Source organism: Sturnus vulgaris, chromosome 13, assembly GCF_052056855.1.
Source record: "Sturnus vulgaris isolate bStuVul1 chromosome 13, bStuVul1.hap1, whole genome shotgun sequence".
NCBI lineage: Eukaryota > Metazoa > Chordata > Aves > Passeriformes > Sturnidae > Sturnus > Sturnus vulgaris.
Window position 1 is genome coordinate 5344143 of NC_142255.1, and position 16538 is coordinate 5360680.

The 16538-nt window shown below is 41.8% G+C and overlaps 1 protein-coding gene and 1 long non-coding RNA gene across 3 annotated transcripts; one reads left to right on the top strand and one right to left on the bottom strand.

The window, feature by feature from the left end:
• Nucleotides 1-48: 48 nt before the first annotated feature.
• LOC148222219 (uncharacterized) lies at nt 49-2371 on the top strand. Of its 2 annotated transcripts, XR_015806477.1 has the most exons (3): nt 49-186; nt 788-893; nt 2158-2371. It is a non-coding gene; the product is annotated as an uncharacterized LOC148222219 (long non-coding RNA). The 2 variants fall into 2 exon arrangements; XR_015806476.1 differs by lacking the exon at nt 49-186 and having other exon boundaries at nt 755-893.
• A 3241-nt stretch (nt 2372-5612) lies between these two features.
• On the bottom strand, nt 5613-6965 carry GCNT3 (glucosaminyl (N-acetyl) transferase 3, mucin type). The gene has a single exon (XM_014874005.2). It carries the CDS (start codon nt 6963-6965, stop codon nt 5685-5687), a length of 1281 nt encoding a protein of 426 aa, XP_014729491.2. The 3' UTR covers nt 5613-5684.
• Nucleotides 6966-16538: the final 9573 nt, after the last annotated feature.

The window sequence follows — 16538 nt, forward strand, 5'->3', positions numbered from 1 at the left end:
GTTACAGGGTTCCAAGTGTGGTTGCACTGTTAAGTATTGCAAGAAATGGCTGTTACAGAATGATGGAGGAGGACATCAGCGAAAGCTTAGCAGCTCTTGCTGGGCAGCACGTTTGTGTGTTTGTGACTGCATCTTTCTGTCTATAAATAGCTCTGCTACGTGCCCTTTGCTGCACACTGCAGATTGGTAAGTAACCATTTTTGAAATCACAAGAACAGACAAGTTGCTTTTATTTTAATTGCACAATAAGTCTCTGTTTTTATCTTAAGGGATGCAAATGTGTATCTGTATCATGGTTTTCTCTTGTTCTGCATCAGACTCAACAATCTTTTAGGTTTAAACTTTTTTTGTTCTCTAATAGTCATGTGGTAAACTGAATTTCAACCCATATCTCTTCCTGCCTCCAGCTAACTGTAATCTCTTCCTGTCTCTAGAGAGACTTCTCAATTTCCAGTTCTCTGTAGCCTTTTTACTTTCCTAATGCAAATAATTATATCATTTATTTTGTTCCAATTAAGTGTGCATTAGAGTCATAGAATGGCCAGGGTTGGAAAGGACCTTAAAGATGATCTCCTTCCAGCCCCTTGCCATGGGCAGGGACACTTTCCAGCCATCTCAGGTTGCTCCAAGCCTCATCCAACCTGGCCTTTGAGCACTTCCAGGGATGAGGCAGCCACAGTTTCCCTGGGCAACCTGTTGTAGTGTCTCATCATCCTCACAGGGAAGAATTGCTTCCTATTATCTAAACCTCAGTTTGAAGTCATTCCCTCTTGTCCTTTTGCTCCAGGCTTTAACCATATATCTGGGATGGTGTTTGTCCAGGTCCTGGATCTGCCCCTTCTGTGGAGGTTGTTTCAGTTCACTGAAGGAGCAGGGAGCAAAGGGAAGTTAAGGTGGTCTGGTGTTCTTTCTGGTTTTTGTTGCTTTGCTCTCCGTAACTTTCTTGCCACTTGCTATTTTTTGTGTGTGAATTTCAGCTACTCCTGCCCATTTCATGTGATTAATGGACTTTGTGGAAGATTGAATTTACAGCTAAAAGCATCAACTGCACTTCTGCTATACTAAGCTATTGTAATATCCAGTGGAAGACACATAATTTCATTTGTTAGAACATCAGTACTCTTGCTGCTGCCTTTTTTTTTCTTTTTTTTTTTTTCTTTTCCTGTTAGTGTTCCAGACTTTTATTTCATTGTTGATTTTCTTTAGAAAGATCACAATTGCTTCCACTTCTCAGCAGCAGAGAGAATAATACACCTTTGCGCCTTGACATTGAACTGTAATGGATTTTTCTATTTAGAAAGTAAATTAACTTTAAGAAAGTGAAAGGAAAGAATAAACACCAGTGCAGAATTGGCTGTGGATGACTGCCTCTTTAAACATGGTTTCCAAGAAAAAGGATTTTGTCAATTCCATAGGTGTGCAAACCAGGATGTTATCTGAATTAAACTGTTTGCTCAGTCAGGGATGTCAATACCTGACTTCAAATGTTGTCACAGAGGCATAAATCAAAGTGCAGAGCAGGAAGAATTTACGATGAATTTCCAGAAGACAAGTTTAATCAGGATCGTTATGTACCCTTGCACGATGACTAGGCACAGTGAGGTAGAGGAGAGTTACTCAAAGCACATTTACTTGTGTTTAAGGGTCTTGGTAGTTTAGGGGATAGGATTTCAGTCAAGGTCCTGTTGACCTGGGTTTGCTTTTATGTAATGTAAAACTTCAGGGTGGGGAGGCAAGTAGGAGCATATTGCAAGCACTTTAGTAAGACTGTACTGGGAGATGTGAACGTTTTCTTCACTGTAACTTAAAGGGTGGTCTTTGTTAGGATTAGCCATTATGGACTAGGAGGCAGTAATTTAATAATAAAAAAACAGATATATTAATACTTTGGTTTGTGTCTTGTACTAAAAGAACCTGCATCCTTCAGGGAAGTGGAAAATTATTCACTACGAATCTAGTTAACATTTTATCGTCACTGCTGTTGCAGTCAGAAGAAAAAGAACACCCTAACCCTGCTCCCTGAGTCAATTTTACGCATGACTGCAAATACTTTATTGGCATTGTGTTCATATCGCTCACGCTTACTTTTCGTCTCTTTAGAATTTATTACCTGTTTTCCTCAAAATTCACTTTCATTGACTCATCTCTTTATTACAGGGCATCTCAGAGATGATCATATAAAGTATCAAATGTGAAGCAAGAAGGAAATAGACTCTCCTAACTAAAGCTAAAAAGAGCTCTTATGGACCTGTTGTGTAAGTATGTAATAAGCCACATTGTTCTTGTAAAAATAAAGTGAAAACCACTTGGAAATAAAATGTAATTTAAAGCCGGGTTTAAACCAGAAAAATAAATCAGTTATTAAATTTCAGAATTATAGTTTCATCTTCCTCCCGTGCACTTCTTGAAAGGCAAATCTGCAGCATATTTCCTCATTAAACTACTGGTGGCTTATTTAGAGTTCAAGTTGTTAGTTAATGATTGTAGACAGAAGTGTCAGAAGTAGATTTTTTTACTACACAAAGCTAGTATTTCTGATACTATTTCCAATTGGACAGCCCATTATTTTACTGCTGAATTGCATATGGAGTTTAACCTATTTTTGGAGGTGGTCCTGTAATCTGATGTGATTCTGACACTTTGGGCTAAAGCTGGTCCTACTCTATTCCAAAGTTCATTCTTTTTTCTGTTCTGCAACTAACTGGCAAATGACATGATTTCTCTGTGCTCTCTTGCCAGCTTTCTAAGATGCCAGCTATTTGATTTCTCAGATCCTTTGAGATCTCTGGAAGGCAAAGTTCTGTATTAAGGGTTGAGTGGTGATTTTTACTGCCATTTTTAATGGCAGAGACATCACTGCTTTGATGTATGACTGCACTCATAAATGTGACATTTCTAACGTCTTTGAAAGAGGATATGCTAAGACCATTCCTTTGTAAGGATCTTTTTGTCTTAGTTCACCTTAATCATTTGGGAGTAGGCTCGTTCTTTCAAAAGAAATTACGTCAGTACTAAAAGAAGTGATTTGAAATAAATTTGCACAAGACAGCCTTTGTTTTTGCAGCTAAATCATTTGAGAGGAATTCTGGGTAGTAACACCATCAGAAATGGGAAATTTCCTTTGGATCAAGAAAATCGGATATTGAGGTTTGCAAGTTGTTTACCTCTGGAGGTAATAACACCAGAACGGTCATTTTCACCCAAAGCAATGATCTCTGTGAACAGGAGGGCTGCCTAGGGCTGCTCTCCCTCCTACTGAGTCGCCAAGCTGGTTTTCCAGTATGCTGACTTCACTTGAAGCCTTCATGTTGTATGGGCAAGCTCTTTCAAATCTGGATAAATGCTTAAATTCTCTGTCTTCAGGTCTAACCAGAAAGGGCAAAGATTGCAGTGAGTAACATTGAAAGAAAAAATATTTTGACTTTGCTAAAAGGCTTACCACAGAACAGATTTGAAATAGCACTTTCTACTCCCAATCTGAATCTTTGTCTCTATCTGTAATATTTTTGTGTCTGACAATAACAGATGAAACATTGTTATTACAGTGTGTACAAACAATACTTCGTATTTCTGAGAGAAGAAACAGCTGAAGAGGTTAAACATATTTACAAAGTAAAGGGGATAAAAATTATTGTTGACAAGTCTATAAGTAACTTGTAAATACGTATTTTTCTCTATGGGTATATTTGCAAAATAGAGAGGCCCCTCATTCAATCCCTTGGGATTCCTTCCAGCCCCCCAAATACCTTTGTTCTTTGAGAAATAAATTTAGTTTTTACAGACATTCATTTCATGGGTGGATTTGGTTTTGATGCTATTTCTGACAGCTGTTAAGTTTGGGGATTTTTTGTCTCCATGAATTAAGCACATTTTTCCTCCATTTTCCAAGGGGAAAAGACCACACTTTGCCACAGTTAGAAATACAGTGACCCTTTTCTGCCTGTTTCAGTCCAGAAACTTGAACATATCCCAGCCCTCTAGTGAACCTCTTGGCACTAGTTTGCTATTTTGAAATAATATGTATTAATTTAAAGTAAGCAAAAGAGTTCTAACAAGCAAAATCAGGCAGCAGTGGTTTGATGCAGTCTTCTGTGGTGGGACACTTGAGCTCTTACCCTGAGTCATCAGAGAAGTTTTGTTTGTTCTAAAAGAATGTACTAGACATGGAGATAATTTCTGTTTAATGTTGAATTTGCTGCTGAAGTTGTTTTTAAAAGTTGTATGCTATCAGGTTAGCATAAAGCTTTAATCTCTTTAGAGAATGTCTTCTTACCTAAGTTGGAAACAGCTTCCTCCATGATCAGTAATCCTATTTATTTGCTCTTTTTACATAAACAAATGCCCAATGATACATTGGATATTTATGTCTGAGAGCTTTTCTTGCCAGTATTTGGAGTTGGTGTTTGTGAAATCACCATGGTATTTTAAAAATCTCTGTTTTACCACCAAGTTGACTTTAAAATGTCTAACAAAATTGGAATGACACACCTTTTCAAGTCAGTTACTTCATCTTCTCATCCTATTTAAAGCAATGTTTTAAAGATCCGTGTGACTGCAGTCATAACTTCACCTAAACTTAGCCTGGTGTTATGGAATTGCTTCAGATGTTCTTTGTGTAATGCTAATTCTCCACAGTAGACCTTAAATTTGTAAAGGTGAGTGTTTACTTACAAGAAAGTTACTTGAATAAGTTTTTTTTTTTTTTTTTTAATAAAGACAACGGCATTAATCTTTCAGCATTACAGGTAGGGAAAAGCTGTTTGATCCATGGAAAGTGGCTAGCTGTTAATATGAGAAGGTGAGAAAACACGTGGGTGAAAGAAGTTCGCAAATCTTCCTTTCAGCTTCTAGGAACTGAAAAAACAATGTGTTGGGTGATTGGGTTGTTCATTGTCCATTACTGGCTATGGTAATTACAGTATTGGATATCACCAAAATATTTTTTGGGGTGGGAGGGATGTTGATGGGAAGAGAGAAAATAGAGGTTTGCACACCCTTTGCCTGTGTTTCAGATGGAGAAGTGGGTGCACAAAGGGTTAACTGGTTTAATGCTTTGCTCAGGAATGCAGGTTCTCCTCAAAAAACATAGATGACCGAAGCACTATGTAATTTAGTATTTTGGAATTTTATTGAAGGCTTTTGATAGAGTTGAAGTTTCAGGTGAGGCAAAAGCAGCAGCAGATGTTGAGCTGAGCTGCGCTGCGGGTGCCATAAACGGGCGGGCGGCTGCCAGGTGCTCTGTGGAAAAGCAAATTAATCATGGTTTCAGCTCTGCCCCTAGCCGGACGTGGCGGCACCGTGACTCGGGCTTGCCCGTCTACGGCCTTGGGGTTATCTTTGCCAAAAGACTCCGGAAGGCACTGTAAACCAAACGCCGCAGCCGCTCCGGGGGCAGGACAGGGGCCGGGCAGGACGGGGCTGAGCCTCCCGCCCTTCCACACCGAGCCTTCCCTCCGCTGGGCCGCCCCGTCCGTCTGTCCATCTGTCCGAGCCTCGGCGGGGCCGCAGCCCCGCGCCCGCCCGTGGGGCTTCTCCTCGGGGCCGCGCCGAGGCGTGGGCCCCTCAGGGGCCCAGGGCATCCTCTCCCGCTGCCGTCGAGGCGCCGTCCTAGACTCGCCCACGCCAGGCAGCAGGTGCTGGCCAGAGTCTCCGCGGCTCCCCCTCAGAGCCCCCGCGGCTGTCCCTCAGAGCCCCCGGCCGTACAGGGCCTTGTGGCGCAGGTACTCCTCGAGACACTGGATGGCCGCATCGTCCATCTCGGGGTCGAACTTGTTGGCCAAGAGATGGTGCTGCTGCAGCATCCAGGGCACGTCGCCCACCCCATAGATGCAGATGGCGCGCTGGTGGCGGCCGGTGCAGGGCGGGTAGGGAGCGCCCTTGCTGATGTCCCCCTCCATGTACTCCCACTTGACCAGACGGGGGACGGCGTTCATGTCCGAGAGCTGGAACTTGTCGTTCGGGGGCGTGCTCCCCGGCACGCCCGGCATGCGGTTCAGAGTGGCCCAGACGTGCTCATCAGGGCTGTAGCTGTCCTTGGACCACTCGAGGAACTTTCGTGCCGTGGGGTTCTTGAAGATATACTGCACGAAGTCCCGTGTGAGGGCGTGGTACGCGCTGCCCGTGAACATGGGGTAGCCGTGGGGTGGCGGCAGTTTCTTCTGGGCAGTGCGAGAGATGCTCTCCCCCACCTCGTGGTGGTACTGCCAGCGCTGCTGCTTGGCGGCTGAGGGCCTCTCCGACTCCACGTTGTTGTGGCCCTGCAGCAGCTGCAGCGTCCGGACTATCTCGGCGTTGGTCTTGATGGGGAAGTCGGTGCCGCAGGTGTTGATGAGGTAGCGCCATGGCACCGGGCTCTGCAGCAGGTCTTGCATGCAGTTGAGGTCGGCCTGCAGCCGGGACCAGGCGGCATAGACCACGCTTTCCAGGCGGCTGGCCACGAAGACGTTGGGGAAGCAGGCAGCAATGGCCCGCACGGCTTTCTGGAAGGCGGCCGGGGATTTGCTGTCCACGTGGACACAGTAGACATTCTGGGGGGCGTAGACGGACCGCAGGAGCCGCTCAAACATGTCGATTTTGTGGTGGATGACCATGGAGTAGGCGATGGGGAACTCCTCCTCCTCCTGGCTGAGCGGGAACTCGATGTAGCGCCGGGTCTCTTTGAAGGCTCTGCAGTCCCTCGTAACGTTCAGGTAGTCGCCGGGCGTCGGTGAAGCCTTTCTGTTCGCTACTTCCAGGTTGTTGAGCTGCGCCTCCCGGATGGCTGTCTCGTCCCCGCGGACGACCCCCGAGCAGTTGATGCTGCGGCTGGGGGAGAGCTCCAGCGCTCGGTAGAGGCGGGAGCGGTCGGCGGGGTCGGGGCGGGCGGTGCCGCGCAGAGCCAGGGTGGCGACGAGCAGCGCCAGCGGCCCGAGCAGCAGCATCACCCAGCGCCGCCGTGCCGCCGGGCCCCGCTCCCACCACTGCATCCCCGCCGGGGCTCTGCCCTCGCCTCCTGACTGCGCTGCCCTGGGCGAGCCCGAGCCGCTGCCGCACGGAGCAGCTCGCCAGCTGGGCACCTGCTGCCTCTGGGAGGTGGGGAAGCAGTGCCTGGGCGATCCCGGTGTGACCGCAGGTGAACAAGAGTCCCCTCCCTCCCCGTGGCGTGGCTCTGTTTAGTTTTATCAACACTGGGGGTGGTTCTATATCTTTCGTGTCTGTTTAAAAGAGGATATTTCATCTTACCCCTGTCCAGCATGTAAAGCAAGGAAAAGTCCTCTAGAATTCAACCCTATGTAATGCACTTTTTGGGAAGACTTTACTAGATTACTTTGGCATCTAACCTGCTTTTCCAGTTCTGATTGGTAGGGAAGATGTGTGCTAATGTCTTTACGAAAAATTCGATGGCTGAAGGTGTGGGTGTTAACCTTAATATCTCTACTAACTTCAAGCAGCAGGTTTGTTACAGAGCCCAGCCGGTTTGACTCCTGAAACAGACAAGGGTCTGCACAAGCCTGAACTTCTGAACTTTGGGGTAAAATGAAAAGCTCAAGGGGGATATGTGGTAGACGGTTCGGGAAGGCTGTACCTTCCCGGTACCTCACCCAACGGGGAAAGGAGGAGGACAACACGTGGCCGGGAGTTTAGGCTAAAAGGAGCCTGCATCCTCTAAAAACTCGAGAGAGAAACCCCGCGGGCGTATGCTCCAGTGCACTCTTTCCCTTTATTTGAATAAAGTTGCAGGACTCCTCTGTCTCCATTGTGTTCACTGACTTTACATAGCGTGATTTTCCATACATGATCATTCCAATTCATAGGTTAAGGAGTGGTAGCAACAGCGCTGTAGTCTAGGCAGTCAGTTTCAACAAGTTTCTTGCTGTCTTTGAGTACTTTGAGCTTTGGTGAAGGATTACTGCAAAAGGTATCTGGGCAAAGTCTGTACGGGAAGCAGAGGGTGAAGGTAGCGGCTGTAATTTATAAATGATCTGCCACGAAGTGTCTGCTTTAAAGGAGGAAGTGAGAGAATATTTGCACCCACACGCTGGCCGAGGCAATATCACATAAAAGAAAGAGATCAGCAACTGCAAGTGATAAAACACTCCTTGTGCTGTGATGAACAAAATAAACTCCCTAAGCTTTGCAGTCATCCCGAACTGCTTGGTGGTTTGAACCGAACGTAGTATGTGGTACTGTGTTTATAAAAAAGAACCAGTTTCAACTGTTTCAATGATGTGTCAAAATTTCTAAGATGGGTTTTTTTTGAGATGGAAGGCGTATTTTTTTTTCTTTCTCCAGATGGATAAAGAATCTGCACAGAATCACAGGATCTGCAGCTGGACTGAGGATAGTTGTAAGAGCAGTTCTGCACAGGTTCTAGAAAAAAACAGCAGTTACTTCTCCAATTTCAAAACTGAGATTATTTGTTAAATTAGTAAATTTAACCAACTCAGTAAATAATTGTCTTAGACATCAGTGGCCCAGAAATTTTAATGGGCATTATGAAAAGCAGTTGTGTGATATACATAGTATTTCCTACATGCACAATGCCAGTTTGCCTGTGCTGAATACCAAAGTAGATATACTTGGGAGAAATATGGGGAAAAAAGGCTTGGGCAGTGTAATTAAATAGCCTTAAATTATTTTGGATTAATTTGTCAACATTCTGTTGATTTTGTTGCAGATTCATCAATATGAACTTGGTCAGTACAGAAAACTTGACATTTTTGAAGGTTCCTAAGTTAGTAGCTTCATCATTTGCTTTGTGGTACACAACTCTTTAGTTATAGGCTCTTACCTGAAGTAAAAAAAAAAAAAAAAAGTAGCAAACTCAAGCAACCTGAGGTGTTTATGCCTCTACTTTCAGGGTAAAACTTTAAAACTTTCTCATCTGGAAAGTATGAAATGTATATAACCAGGCAAACACTTAGCTGAAAATCTGGGGGAAAAAATGAATTAAATAGAACATAATTTTTGCAAAGCTGCTTTTTTTTTCTCATGAAAGAAATGTTAGCTTATGGAAAATAATGTTTTGTTTGTAAAGTCCAAGACTTGAGGAATTTTTTTCATACTAAATAAAGCTTAAATCCTGTTAACATTTATATTCTTATGTGTAATTGTAACTTCCAACAACTTAAAATTAAGCTCTGGGCTCAAATCTTCGGCATTCCCTTAAATGATGATTTGTGTAACTGAATACAACATTGACTGTACTCACAAGTGAGTGTTGTAAATCAACTGTCCTACAGTCAGTATATGACACACAACCCAAGCACTGCCTACAGGGTAACCAGCAGCCACACCATTGCTAGCAGAGATAAATAGCCTGGAGATATGACAGCAAATGACAATATAAGAGAAGAATGGTTAATCATATTTAGATAATAATCTTGCAGAAGACTATCTGTGAAGGGTTACACAACGTGTAAGATTCTTGTGATTATGCTTTTTGCAGAAACATGCGACAGGCTGTGAAAAGTTGTTTTGTATTTGAAAGGCAAATAAATGGCAGATGGAGGAGTTCAAGTGTTTTGCAGACGAATGATCACTGTACTGTCATAAGACAAACTGGTGTTGCAATTAATTTCCAGAATTCCCCTGTTGATCTCCAAGTCTGAAGAGTTTTCATCAGTATGAAACTTTCAGTTAAATAGTTTTGGTAAGTCTAGGTGCCATGTCTCTCTGGTGCCTTTTTGTACCCGCTTCCATTTCAGTAACCCATATCAAGTCAGGACTTCCTGCTGTTTTAGCTTTCCTGTTAAGGGATAAAAAGAAACTTCACAAGTTAACCTGCTATCTACTTTCCCAATTGCACAATTTCTAGGTTATAGTTCAGATAAATTATTTAGATTCAGGTTAAGGTTCAGATAAATACATTTTATCTGAAAATAAAATGGGGAGCAGAGAAGAAACATATATTCTGCTTGCTTCTCCAAGGGAAAAAAACCATATTGTGATTGCTTGCTGATGTTGTCAGACCTGGTGGAAATTTACACAGATGGCAAGGGCCATAATCTCACCAGGTTCACCTGTACACAGTTAGCTTGTAAAAGGAATAGGGTTCTCTCAGTGAAAGCAACTTTTTAAAAGAGGAACAAATAGAAATCATGTGCCGGGATCAGCCTATAGTGATCACTAAAATCTGTAAGGAATAGATTTTTGTATATGTAGATACACTGTCAGCTTTTTTAACATGACTTATAAGAAATATGTGGAAGTAATAAATTTTGTGAACTTAGTCAAGGAGACATCTGAGACCAGGCTTGTATATGCTACAAAAAAATTCAATGTGTTATACTCAACTGATTGGGGGGGTGGGGGGTAAGAATTTTGGTTTTAGCTTCTTGTTTAAAAATTGTTTGAGTGTCAAGTGTTTTGGTGGGGGGGGGGGGGGTTGTTGGGGTGTTTTTGTTTGTTTTGGTTGGTTTGTTTGTGGGCTTCCTTCCTTCCCTTCCTTCCTCCCTTACAGCTCATCTTTTAGGGGTTTTGAAGGGTTCCACTTGGAAGCTATAATACCACTTGTAAGCTATCAGGTCGTTGTTGTCTGTATCATTCTGCTGCTTTTCTGTATTTCTCAGTTTTCAGAAGAGAGCCCTGTTTCCTGCTCATTCATTCAGAGCCATGGTATGCATTGTGATGTGTTGGTTTAACTGGTTTGCAGGCATTACTAGCTCACAGCTAAGTTCTGTGGAATGTTTGTGTCTACAGGAGGAATTTTGTATTAACAGCACAATGACTGTTATTTGACCATTGTGTCTCATAGCTGTTTGGTTTTTGTGTGTCATCTAGATAGTGAAGCCTTAACTTGGCAGAAGTATGTGCATGAGGCATAATTCTAATCAGAAAGCAGTGCACTTGCCTTCGTGAACTCTTCCAGGGCGGCTCCTGTCTTAGGTTACACGATATACAGGGTAGCCTCCAGGATATCTGTTCCACAGTGGCTCCTCGTGGCAGATTCCCTTTAGGAACACCAGCTACCCCACCCTTCCACCCTCCTGCACTGACCTTAGTCTGCAAGATTGGCTCAGCTTTTTATGTCTGACATGGCTTCAGGTCTCTTACCCCAGAGGCCCCTCTGTCTCCTTACAAAATTATTGCCATGTTAACCCAGTGTAAGAACCTCTTAGACTAATGGCAGGGAGAGAGTGAGGTGGGTGATAAGGTTGTGATAGCAATAAGGAAATAGTTGAACAGGACTTCTTTCTTGCTTTTATCTTTCCCTTATTCACACTCTCCCACCCTCATTTGGCTACATATTTGCATAGAAAGGCTAATGGCTCTAGTCTTCCCTGTGTCCACTAGTATGTTTTACAGCTGTAAGATCATGGAATTATAGAACAGGCTATAGGGATCTCACACGATCATCTGGCCCAAAGGCTCATGGAAAAGGGAGCACAAATAAAATTATAAACACCTTGTCCAATTGCACCTTGAAAGCCTCCAGTGATTCCTCCCATATTTGAAAGCATGCAATGGTACTGCAAGTTGTGTAATGTTTATAGACACTACATGGAATGAGACAGAATTTGAAATTTGAATACAGAACTGACCTATTTTGCCAAGGAAAGTGTGTAGAATCAGAATACACTGGGTTGAAAGAGACCTGTCAAGATCATCGAGTTCAACTCCTGGCCCTGCACAGGGCACCCCCAGAGTCACACCGTGAGAGCATTGTCCGAACATTTCTGGAGCTCTGTCAGGCTGGTGCTGTGACCACCGCCCTGGGGAGCCTCTTCCAGTGCCCAAACACCCTTTGCATGGAAAACGTGGGGGTTTGGTTCATTCTGATGGAATGACTACTGCTGAAAGTGAGGAATCTGGATTGCCACCTGAGGAGCCCTTGTCACTGACTGTTTTGTGATATAGCTAATGTGTCAGAGACATGTTGATGAATGTGCAGGTTTATAGGTAAACCTAAACCCGTGGTGAAGCAGCTTGCTGCCTCTCTCCAGAGTTATTTGGATTAGTTATGTGAGAAATACCCAGCCCTGCATGAGGCCTGTAAGATTATTTTGTAGGCTCAAACCTAAAAATACTTAGGGCTGGTTCTGATCTTCCTTTAATTTTTTGGTTATGTAATAAAGTATTATTAAGCAAAAATTAGTGATACTCTCACTGACTGCTATTTAAGCAAAATTATTCATAGGTATACTTTGTACATAATTTGCTGACAAGTACACATCTTGCAGTATGATACAGTATCCTGTTGTGAACCACTGTATTCCACTTTTTTCATTTGTGTTCACCAGGGAAGTTCATAAGGAATGTTCTTGTTTGTGTCAAGTAGTATTAGCTCCTTTCTAAAGAACTTCTTTTTAAAATCAACATTTATTTTGTGCTATGACAGAAATTGAGAATAAATTACATTTCCATCTTGGCTGTTTAGATACTTTTATTTTTTTACTGTCTCTGCTGGTATTGTGATACTTATCTAAAAAACATAGGATTGTATTTGGCTTGTAGTTTTGAGATTTATAGTTTTAAAATTACTGACAAACATTTGGAAAACTTCACAATAGCTTTCTCATTATGTGTCTTCAGAGACCATAAGTTCAGTGTTCTTTTTATATGGAGTATTTAGCACATACTCCAGAGTGGGAAAGTGAACAAAGCAAAGATGGGAAGTGAACAAGGAAGTATTGAGGCTTCAAAATAAATAAACCTTATGCAAACATAAGTATATTATATATGTACACTTTATCTGTAAAACTTGAACATGATGAACATGGTCTTGTGCAGGTTCTGCTTTTTGAAATTGAAAACTGTCTGATTTTAGACTTTAGCTTCTGTTTGCTTCCATTTAATTTCGACTGAATTATGTGTCACAGTCCTGTACTGTCTAACAGTTCAAGCTGTATCTTTACAAACTGCTGAGATTGCATCCCCACTGGCAGAGTCTTGGGTCAGTTTGATGACAAGTTAGAGGTCGAGTTCATCTTTGAAGAAACTGTTGGATGTTAATTTTCCTTTCAGAGCTCTACTTCATTGCTGGTTTGTGACAAATGGTTAGAAAGCACTATATGCAGTACCTCTGAACCTGATTCAGAAAGGACATGAAAAGGCAACAGTAAAAATCAGTAAGTAAAATATCAAACCACGATTTTTGTAGCATGCATACCAGTTCCTATTACTTAACTGAGCACAGCCTGGTGCTATTCACCTTACAGTTGCAACTCATTGCTCTGCTCTTTCTGGACCTCTGGTGCACTTTTACTGAAGTCAGAGGATTTCTGCTTTTGTCCAAAGCAAAACTGCCAGGCTGAAGAGCATAAGTGAGTATGACTTATAAGAAAGCCAAAGCAGACAATCCTAATAGACATAGAGTCTATAGGATAGTATTGGTTACTTGAAATTTTACACAACAGCTGAACACTGCTCATAAGGTATGAGTTTCCTCAATTACATTTTGAATAAAAAAGCAAAATAGGGGGATAAGGCATTACTCACCTTATATAGGTTGCTGAAGAGACAGACAAATAAATAGGATGATGCTGGTAAGGATGGTTAAAACAATTTCCTTTAAACCACTCTTAAAACTGGCACTGCTTCTGATTGTGGTGCCCAACATTGTAAATTGGACTGTGTCCTGGGGGAAGAAAACTTGTTTTTTTCTTGAAGGATGTAATACAAAGAAAACACAGTGATACTGGAGATCATAAATACATTAGCTCATGCTGCATTGTTTCTACAAAAAGATTGCTTTATACATCATGGGAAATATAAACAAAACAGAAAACAAAACTCTTTTAGATAGATGATAGTGGAGTTCAGGGCTGTAGGAATAAAAAAAAAACAAAAAGAAGGGATTTAATTTTATATGTTTCCTACAATGAAAACCCCATTACAACTATCCTATTGAAGAGATTATTTCTTAAGAGATAAAAGACTTCCTGAAATAGACACAAATGTTACTGAGAAAGGTTTTCATCTTTTAACCTTAAAAGCATGTTAGTTTTATTTCTTGCCTTTTTTTCAGATGTCTAAATAGTATTCTAAACTTCAGGTGTTTCTGTTCTGTGGTAGAACTTTTATAAATTTATCAGTGTTCTGTGCAGATCGATTTGGTCACAAGTGGGGTCTGCCACGATGCACGGAGTGAGGGCTGACACAGATCATGGCCAAAGCCTCTGGCTGATGGAGGTTGTTGCTTTCCTGTCTCTGTGGCTGCCCAGAAACATCTGAATGTGTTTAGCCCTACAGCTGCTCTGGTTGCCCTTGAATGTCCCACAGCTGGCTAAGAATACTTTGGGCTGGGCTTTATCCAGTTGCTGAATAGGTGTTGCTGAGTTCAGTAAATTTTCCTTCAGTGCTTGAAGGATTCACACGGAGTGCTCCTTACCTTCACACTCATGGAGTGCATTGTAAGGGAAGCACACAAGGACCCAATGGGGGAAAGGGGATTGTCACTCTAGAGTGCTGTGGGCTGTTCAGTTCTGTCTGAGGTTCCTGCAGTGTGCTGCCCGTGTTCTGGCTGCAATTCTGCAAAGAAACCCTAGTACTTCAGTGAAAGTTAATATGAAATTATTTTGTAGGGGGAAATGCAGTTGTAGGGAGTGTAGTACCTTTTTTTCCTTATTTCAGGTGATCTATTTGCTTCATATTTTTCACCCTTTAAAATTCTCTTATACACTTGACACTTCTACTTCTTTATACAAAGCTGGAACAAACATTAGCTGCACTTAGGTCAGAGAAAATCCTTAAGGTTTTAACTGCTTATTGTTTTGTTCTTTCCATGCTTATAACACGTCTTCACAGCTTGTCTGTCTGTGGATGTTTTCACACTGCTGTAAACTACCCCCTCAGAAAAAGTTAGCAATAGCAAAAATAGCAAAAGAGAAGCTTTCTGTACAGCAGGTAAACTGAGGTCTAGAACCACTGAGGTATTTCATCATCCCACCTAGAATTAATAAGTGCCTCAGAATGTGGCCCTGTATTCTGGAACAGTTCTGTGCAAGCAGTGCTGATGCAGCAGACAGCAATTGTATCTTTCTTTTGGCACCTGTTATGTGCTGGTGTGTCCTGCCCCTGCAGAGGGGGTCAAAGAAGGAGCTGGTTTTTGAGGAGTGTTTACTGTCCAAAGACTGAAATATTGATTTGGTTGACTAAAGGTCATGCTCCTCACTGTGTGCAAATGAACGTGGCTGAGCTTATCTTTGTGAACAAAGCTGGTTATGGTAGTGCTAGATATCAGTAATTCAAAGATTGGCACATGCATTTCTACTTACTATTCTTACTAAAAAAATACAACACAAAAAATGCCCAAAACAAACCAGAAAACCCAATAACTTCTAACCTTCTGGCATGCATTTTCTGCCTATAAAATAATGTCATTCTCCATGGTTTTGGTACTTGTTTTAGGCCAATAGTGTGCTTTGCAGAAGTGCCAAAATGTTGGCCTATGGTAAAATTACAAATTCAACAGTGGGAAGCAAAATAGTAATTTATTCTTAAAAAGACATGGCACTGACATGCCCCTCTCTTCATGTTATTTTCGGTTCTAGATATGAATTTTTTTTCTACTTCTGTGTTCAGCAGTGAGAGTGTTAGAAGTCCAACAGCGGCAATAAATCTGAGTGGAGATATGTGAATTGAAGCACTCTTTCTTACTGAAATCAGATAGAGGAGAAGAAGAGAAATGAGTTCGTGTTTCACTTCAAACAGGGATAATTTCATAGTTTTTACCTGAACCTCTGAGCTCAACTTTGCTCTGACATTAGCTAAAAACCTGCAGTGCCCTAACTTCTCTTGTTGGAATAGTCCATACACCTGAACGAGAGAGTTTCAGTGATTTGCTGGTCTTTAGATTACTTCAATATTGTCTAATGCATCAATGAATGGCTGTTCTCAGGATATTTCACCCATCTTTTGAAAGCAATTTTTCTGTTGTCACAGGTAGCTATTAATTACTTCATCTCGGGACTGTTGGCAATTGACAGTCATAGAGCCAATATCTTTGTGGTTATGAAATAAAAATAACTATTTGAACATTTGCATCTCTAGTTTTTAGGCAGCTTGCAGAAGAGTGATATGGTACTATAAAATATATTTGCAGTTAAAAAATTATTCAGACAATTTTTCTTAGTCACAACCAAAATGAAAATTTGCAGGTTATTTCAGAGAAAAAACACTGGAATTGTCACTAAAACCATACCAGACTCCTGAGGCGTATATGTAAAAAAGGTTAGGCTAGAAAGATTTTGCCACGTGCTAGCACATAAAAAAATTAGAATGTTTGCAAAATGTGTATTTGACTAACTGTGGAACAGCTCTTGGACAATAAAGGCTGGGTTTAACCCAGCTGGTAGGTTGGAATTGTTCTTCCCTCCCCTCTTCCCCAGGTAGACTTAGAAAAAACAAAGCTAAAAAAGAACGCAAACAAAACTACCACCCTTTGCAAGGATCTATTTCAGCAAACAATAGATTACATACTGAAACAAGGTGTTCTTTAAAAGCACTAATGTTCCTTTATTTCAGGAAGGTTATGGTTCATGATCTCCTGGAAACTACTTGGGAATAATACAGCAAAAAGGGCTAGAGTGTTCCACATTTAAAATGGTGAGATCCTA